Raw genomic sequence first — 8,738 nt, 5'->3', positions numbered from 1 at the left:
CTCAAACCACAGATAAATGGTTTACCAAGTAACAGCCTTGCAGATGCTAATTACCATTACTTGCTAATAATATGTTCCTAATATCCTGTTGATTTTCCAAGTGGTGTGGCTCCATTTATTTCTCTGTACTAGTACAGAAATGCGCAAACAGGTCAAACTGTAATATAACAACCATTACTCACCCGGAAGTATCCATTCAAAATCCAGGTCGAGCATCAACTTCACACTGCTCAATTGCTTGGGCACTACAAACATCATAGGAGACCATATTATATCTCGTGCTAAAGCAATATTAATAGGTAGAAAGAAACCTAAAGCTAAATTAGCGCATACATGAATAAAGCACTACCTCCAAACAAATTTCAAATATACCCTACAAACACTGAGCGAAAATCTTTCACAGAGAAGAAAATAGTTTCCACCCGGCTCTCCTCAAACAAAAAAATCTGGTTTGAACTAAACGGACAAAAGATGGCTAACTTATCACCCCACAAATAATCAATGATGCATCAAAATGGGAGCCATAAAGGGAAATTGTATCTCCTCCACTTACTTTTTCACACTATAATTGAAATTACATTATCCCCACCTCCAATTAGGCAATGACCATGGAGCAGATTGCCCCACCTTGACATCTGTTAATTACTTATTCAGAGCGGAGATCCCTAAGATCTAAGTTTGTCCATATCAGTGATTTTCCATACGAACAATATTTTCAGATTCATTCAGAGAGTGCATACATCTGCTAACTTGCTGAATACGATATATATTACAAGTCTTTCAAAAAAGATCAATCTCTTCTTCCACATTTTTTATTTTAGGTCCACTGCTAAAGGTAAAACAGGCAAAGATAATGTGAGGGATGATGAACCATTAATACTTGGAAGCAGATCAAGTTCCATTTGGCTGATATATGGGTTCATTATTCCACTACATCATTTTACTCAGTTATCTTGAGAGCACTTTCAAGGTAAGCTTCATTGGAATATGCTCCGCCAACATTTTCACTCTATAAGGGGGAAACATCCACCCTATATCCACTACCCATTTATTATCACCACTACAACAACAATAACATCATAGCATAATAAAAATGTCAAGATCATGCACCTGAAAACTTGTTATATCGCTCGTCAATGGTCCAGCCAAGTTCACCCATAGTTGAAGTGGTTTCCAGTAAAAAGCACCTTATGTGGGTTGTATAGCAAGCATACTGACCCCTACCGTTATGACGGTACCAAAAAACAGAGTTAGAATTGGTAATTTGAAAGTCTGAACCATGATTTCGCAAGATAACTAGAAATAATCATTAAGTTACAGTATAATATTGAAATCACCATCACATTGATCCTTAAATTACAATGATAGAAAGTGAATTGCATGTCGGTTAGCAATTGGGACCATCAGAAACTGCTAAAACATTAAAATCACAGTTATAGTTATCCCTAAAGTAACAAGATAAACAATGGACTATATGTCGACTAAGCTACTAAGGCACAAGAACAATTTACACACTTCTGTATGTCCAGGTGTATGTACAAGTGTGACATCGTCACCGAGGCTCCATGGTTCCACTCCCCTCCAGCTTAATCTCTACGGCAGTAGTTGACTGATCTACCTGAAATCAATTTAATGTCAATATTAAGATATCATTGTCTAGGATTGCAAATTCATTTATAAAAACCATTGTCTAAGAGTGCTATTTAAAGAGAAAAAACTACAACTAGCAAAGAGAAACAACTCCTTATATGCATCAGAAGTGATGCAAAGGAGTCACCTAAAGTAAAGCACACAACAACTCATGAAACACACTGACTTTACTATGACTCACTTCTTATCATAAATAATAATTTGAGGTTAACATCAACAAGGATATAAAACGATTAGATTTGTTACAAAGAGTAAAAATGGTAGCTGATGAACTTGAGTTTTATTGATCATTGTATTGGTTTTTATATAGCCAGTGTAGTGCATACAAAACTGAGCAAGACTAATAGCTTACAGAAAATTTAGGTAATGGAGGAACCTACGTGAAAACAAATCCTAAATATGAAGAAGCTATTAAGTATAAAATAAGTATCAAAAATCAGAATAACAAAGAGACCTAAACTAGTAAACTAAAGGAAATTTGCTAGTTGTTTTTAATGCCCCACAAGTTGGTGTGGATGTCTGCAGACGTTGGGTGCATTTATATGTCTTTACACATCACTTACTTGCATTTCTATCACTTTTGAGTGCTTAAGTGATAGAAATCAAAGGCTCTGTGTGGTCATGCTCTATCACGTCCAAACTGGCAGTGTTGACCAATGTGCCGCATCCAGCAGATATGAGACATAAGAAAAATTTCACCAACCGTTGGATGCAGTGATCGACATGGTGCAACATTTATCTCGACTAATTCAAAGTGTTTGTCAAAGTGGAACGTCCTCTATCACACTGAAGAAGTTTCTGAAATGGTCAAGTGTTGGCCGCGTTGGTCGATACGGTGCTCCCCCTGTCGCGCGCGTTGGTCGATGTAGTGCATCCAAGAGCAGCTAGAGCTCAGTTTCTTACCTAATCCTTTGTGGGCTTGGATAGTCCATCTAAGAAATTTTGCTGCTCTTATAAATAGCCCAAAAACAAATTTTAGGAAGGATTAGGATATTTCACACAAGGTTTTTATGCTTTGGAGCACAGTAGAGTCACAAATCATCGGTATTTTTCTATCTTCCAATTATTAGTTGCTGCTTTTCACTTCTAAAATTCATCTGATTGTTGTGATGAACATAAGTGGATGATACCCCTTGTTACGAGTTTGTGGAAGAGCAATGAATATTTTCGTTCGAAAAAGAGTTTTATCTTAGTTTGATGATCAGTTTGTGATTGTTTCTTAGTCTTGGGATTAGTTGCTTGATTGTTTAGCACATTTAAATTATATCAACAATATAACAAACATATTAGGGAAAGGCGTTGTTAGACTAGGGAAAGACGGTGTTAGATAAGGGAAAGGTTAAAGAGAGCTTGATCTAACTCCCAGAGGTTTTGCGACTAGGATGGGAATATATCTAGCTGCCACGTTCGATTCAATGTTGTAAACATTAATCAATTTCTTAGGAATAGAAGAGGCGACGTACTTTGAACAAGTGAGTAGTAACCCAGAGAATACTAATCAGATTAATCTGTAGCAATTGTCAATAATTCAGATTAGGAGGAAGTATTTTGATTACTCAATAGAATTGGTGCACCAACCACCACACAGGAATGCTCATCTCTCTGTGTTAATTCTAAGTGTGAAATAGCTTCATTTATTACTTATTAGCATAAATAACCTAGTTTTATAATTTTGTAGTAGTTTGTAATCAAATCAACTTTTGGTGAAACTACTTGTTTAATTAGTTAGTAATAGAGAAGTCCAATAAATTGTTGGTCATAAATCCCTGCGGTTAGGATATCCGACTCTCGAATCACTATATTACTTGGCGACCACATGCGCTTGTTGTGCCTTCTCGTATTTTTCAGTTGCATAAGGAAATTTTACTCTTGTTCAAGGTGTTTCATCTGTATCACTGTATTACTCTAGACTGAAGGATTTGTGGGATGAGTATGATTCCATAATGCCTCCTCCTGCTTGTACATGCTCTACATCTAAGGAATTTTTTGAGCAATCACAACATCAGAGAATGTTGCAATTTCTTATGGGGCTTAACGACAATTATAGTCAAGCTAGAATCCAAATCTTGTTAATGCCACTACTTCCTAGCATCAATCAAGCTTATCTTATGGTTAATCAAGATGAAAGTCAAAGAATGGTAGCCGGATCAAGTAGAATGATGCCTGATATGGTTCCTACTGCAATGTTTACTTCTAAGTCTGGTCCTAGCAGTCATAAACATACATGAGGGCTGATTGTAACAAACTACTGAAATGTGATTTTTATCACAAAACTGGTCATCTTAAGGGTAACTGTTATAAACTGATTGCATATCCAGCTAATTACAAAGGTAAAAGAGATACAGTTGTTGCTGGCAATTCTACTTATCATGCAGGGCATTTATCGCAACAGTATCAATCTGATAAATCAGAGCCAACTCAATTATCTCATAATCAGATGCAATTTACATATCCTCAGATGCAGTTGTCATATCATGATCAGATGCAAATGCAATTTCCATATATTCCTCCTTCACAACATATTGTATCTCAGCAGCATGTGCCTATGCCTTAATTCACACCATTGCAACATCAGAAACTACTCAAAATGCTTGATTAAACTAAACTTGATGACATAAATGGCACTGCTAATATGACAGGTAATCATTTGCCTTCAGCTGCTTCTTTGAAGTGGATTGTAGACACTGGTGCATCCCATCATATAGTAAGAGATCCTACATGTTTATATAATTCAGTTTTGATAGAGAATGCAGATCAAGTTCAGTTGCCAACTGGTACTTCTGCCAAGGATTCACATATTGGAGATTGTCACATAGGAGGAGGCGATGTTCTTAGAAGAGTGTTATGTGTACCAGCTTTCAAGTTCAATCTTATGTCAGTATCTCAAGTGACAAAAGATTTGAATTGTTGTGTCACATTTTTTCAAAATTGTTGTGTTTTTCAGGACCTGGGATCTGGGAAGGTGAGAGTGATTGGTGAAGAGGAAGATGGACTTTACACTTTCTACTCTCAGCATGGTCAGTATGGTCACATAGTATCACAATCACACCAATGCATGACAACCATTCAGGGTATTGAGGTCAATGCAAATATTTGGCATCAACATGTTTTGAGCCTCTCTTCAGGTCTCAAGCATGTCTTTGACAACACAGTCTGCCACACCACTGAACACACAAACAAGTTCGTAAATATGAAGAATTCATTAATGCTAGACCAAGGTGGTGCTTCTTTGCAATATGTCGTAGAAAAAGTACATCGGTCATATATAATTTAGCCAACAATCGACACATATGGGTAAAGCAGGAGTAAAACCGTTTGGTCTGGAGTCTTTATCTGCGAAACAATTCTTAACTACTTGCTCAACCTCATGTTATCAGAAAGGTCTTTACAGTTCATTCTTCTTGCTAGACTGATTCCCCAAACAATACTGTTATCCTAATTATATTCTCCCCTCTCATTTTTCACGTAATCCAACAGCATTGGAGGACATACACACTCAATTGTTCCATGTTTTCCATCTTTTTCCCATTTTTATGTATATTGTCCCTTAAAATTTAAAACTGTACCTCCTTTAGGCAATCGTCATTGGATAAAAGAACTTTGGTGCTGTTGTCCCACTCCTTCAACATTAATGCGTAACTTTTATTCCAAGCATTGATGCAATCAACATATTTCTGGGCTTTCCTTTGATCTCCACACTTCAAGTTATTTATCATCTTAACCACCAATGTTCTGGTAAGAGTTCTGAAAATTGTTGTCAATCCTTCTAGTGTGCTTGTGTATTCTGTTCTTGTAGATTCTTCCTCAACTATTTAAACATTGCAGCTTATCTAAAGCTTTCTTCTAACTGAACTAAATATCCATACAACCAAGTTTACAGTAACTGCGGAAATCCTTCCTGTTTCCTAGTATTGTTAAGACAAAAGGGCAATAACTCTCAACTCATTTCACCACTAAGAGTATACAAAATGATTAAACAAGAGATATGGGTAAATCCAGTTTCCCATCATACAGAGGTTTTACCTACAAAATTCATTCTGAATTTTGAATAGTAATACACATCGTTATTGTCATAAATGCAAGTCCAATGAAACGTGGATCAATTGTTCACATGCATCATGGTTTATTTTCATATAACTTGAAAGAAAATGATGGAACCATAGTGTGAAATGCTGGTGCATAAGATTGATATTAAGAAGTATTAACAATTACCGGAGCCATCCATCGACAGGTATCACAGTCTATGCATGTATGATCTGCAAGTTAAACATAGCTGGTTAATGAAATAAGAACATGATTGAACTTACATGATTAAAATATAATTGAGGAAGTACATCTGGAGTTATGTCATATGTATTGAGCAAGCAAGTATCCAATAATTAATGTTACTAATTATTACCCAATAGCGACAAATGAATAATTCAAACAATAAGCAGTTGAGAAAGAGTTTATGAAAATGAAGAAAAAGAAAAAAGGCAGTAGAGCTAATGATGAGTATCAACAAAACAAAAAATGATGAAGTTTGAGTAAAGTTTTAACCTAGTGCACAGTTGTGCGAAAATAGGTATAGGGATTTTTGGATGAATAGACTCAAAACTATTTGCAAATGAAGCAGGATCGGAATATAATGTTACCGACAAAGAACTCTCCGGAGACGTTCTGAGGACGTCGAGCTTCTGTGGGCGATTGAAAAGCTTTAACCCGTTTTGGAGTCGAGTTTTGTAGGTTGCCCTTATGTTGGAAGCTCCCACGAATATGAAACCTAGTCGATGCCGTTGCAGCAGCCATGGCCAATATGAAGTAGAAGTTGCTGGAAAATAAAACGATACGAATGAAGATTGAGAAAATTAAGTGAAAGGTGTCAAATAAGTGTCGTTTTTGTTTTTGGTACAGGAGCTAGTAAGATTCTTTTTAAAATGTAATTAATTAAGTATAGGATTAAATTAAAACTTTTTAATTTTTTATAAAATATAAAAAAAGCATATTTCTATAATTCAAATTAAATTATTTAATAGAAAAAAAATTATCTCTCTTCCTCTCTTTCTCTCTCTTCTTTTCAACTTCCCTTGGAGTATTGTTCATCTTTTTCTTTGAAAATTCGAAAATTCGTTGTTATTCTTCCTCTGCAGTTGTTACTCTTCCTCTCTAGTCCTCCATTATTCTCTCATCTTTTTAAACTGTAACGTGTTCGACTAGAAATGGGTAAGTTATTTTTTGAAATACTTTACAATTTTTGAAGTTTTTTCTTAGATTAATGAACAATAAAATGTTCTGTAGGTGTAATAAATGAATAATCGACTTAATGGTGTGTATTATTTATCATTTTTGAAAGAAAATCAGCCAACTCAAAAAAACTTATTTTGAGGAAATGTATCTGTATTTGTAAGTTATCATTCAGTGAAAAGTCATTTTTTGTTACTGTTGTTCTTTTTTTTTTTTGGTCATTTTGTTCATATGATTTTAGAAATATAGTGTTGTTCAGGCGTCCAAAATATATTTAGCGGTATGTTGCCACATTTTAGTGATATGTTGGTCATCTGTTCCCACATAAGATTCAAATGTTGCAATAATCTGTACAGATGTGTCAACATATGATGCATCTGTTGCTAGATAAGATGTATATGTTGCGCAACAGCAGGTACATATGTGGCAACATAATGTTAATTTATCGCAACAAACTATGCATCGATTGCAACATACTGCTATTATTATTTTATAATGAATTGTAAAATCTCTATATTTTTTTATTTACCTTATAGATGAAATGATACAAGAAGCTTCATCCATGACAACAACTCAATCTTCTAACATGAAATGCTCTTTTTGTCTATGCGAAGAATGTGAGCAGCAACATGATTATTTTATTAGTCGTGTTAAAAAAAGTCACTAATATTTTTAAGAAAATGTCATAATATTGATGTGCAAAGATCCAAGAACACTTCACAGTTGTAAAGACTCGAAATAGTTAAGTTAGCGACAATGAAGACCCAGAGATGCGTAGAACTAAAAAAAAAAGCTAAGATCGATGAAAATATTGTGTTTACGATCATTAATTAGATAGGTGGCTATGTATTAAAATATTTTTTATGATTATTTCGATTTTGTTTAAACAAATGTCAATTATGATGGAAAGGATCAAAATTATATGTGGCAATAGAGCGAATCATCTATAGCAACAGATAGTATGCGTCGCAACATATGTAATTTCTGTAGTAATAAATACGACAAAATTATATGTGGCAACAGATCGTATATATGTAGCAACATAAAGTATATATGTGGCAACATATGTCACAGTTTGAATTATCCTAATTAAAAAAAAATTAAACGACTTTAATTTTTATTTTCCTCTCCCTTTTCTCCTCCTATCTCCTCTCTTCTATAAATGTGTCGTTTCGTATTCCAAGATTTATTTATTTATACTAATAATTAATTTCAGTTTTCTCCTCTCCCTTTGCTAGTACAGTACATTTCTCCTTCTCTTCTCTTCTCTTCTTCTCTTCCTTCTTTCACAGATCATCTTTTTTAGAAAAGGCGATGTTGTGTTGTCCTCATAATTTCCACTTTATCGTTGATATATATCTTATCAGGTAATATTTAATTAGGGTTTGAAATGCATTTGCTTGCTTATCTCCTTATTGCCCTTTTTTGACTTGTGGTTGTAGCTCATTTTGGGGCTTTCAAATTTTTTGTTTTTGTGGTTGCCAACACAAATATAATGGCTCCTATCAAAAGAAAATTTGATATTGATACATCTGAAGATCCAGAAGAAGAGTAGGCCTAAAATTGCTAGGAAGAGGAACGAAAATACTATACTTTTAGAAAATCTTGCAACTGAAGCAGTTTCTTCTTCTCAAGCAGAAGTAGAATTTTGTCAAAATGAATATGAACAAAGACAAGTAGAGGAGGAAGAAGATGGAAAACAAGAAAAAGTTGAGGAACAAGGGAAAATAACTAAAGTTCAGAAAGAAGAAGAAGGGAAAAATACAGAAGTAGCAGTTGAGGCACAACAAGAAAAAACAAATGAAGTTCATGAAGAAGAACAAGAACTTCATGAAGAGTTCAATGCTAATGGTGATGATGGGATT

At 34.7% G+C, this 8,738-nt stretch overlaps 1 protein-coding gene across 1 annotated transcript; it reads right to left on the bottom strand.

Moving 5' to 3' along the window:
* Positions 1–1,283: 1,283 nt before the first annotated feature.
* On the bottom strand, positions 1,284–6,518 carry LOC107009532. The gene is made up of 3 exons (XM_015208875.2): positions 6,285–6,518; positions 5,863–5,906; positions 1,284–1,618 (listed from the first exon to the last, which is right to left on the bottom strand). The coding sequence occupies exons 1-3, from the start codon at positions 6,436–6,438 to the stop codon at positions 1,553–1,555; spliced, it is 264 nt and encodes an 87-aa protein (XP_015064361.1). The 5' UTR covers positions 6,439–6,518; the 3' UTR covers positions 1,284–1,552.
* Positions 6,519–8,738: the final 2,220 nt, after the last annotated feature.

The sequence above is a fragment of the Solanum pennellii genome, chromosome 2 (assembly GCF_001406875.1).
Source record: "Solanum pennellii chromosome 2, SPENNV200".
Classification (NCBI taxonomy): Eukaryota; Viridiplantae; Streptophyta; class Magnoliopsida; order Solanales; family Solanaceae; genus Solanum; species Solanum pennellii.
Note: the sequence above shows the minus strand (reverse complement) of the source record. Positions and strands in the feature narration are given on the sequence as shown.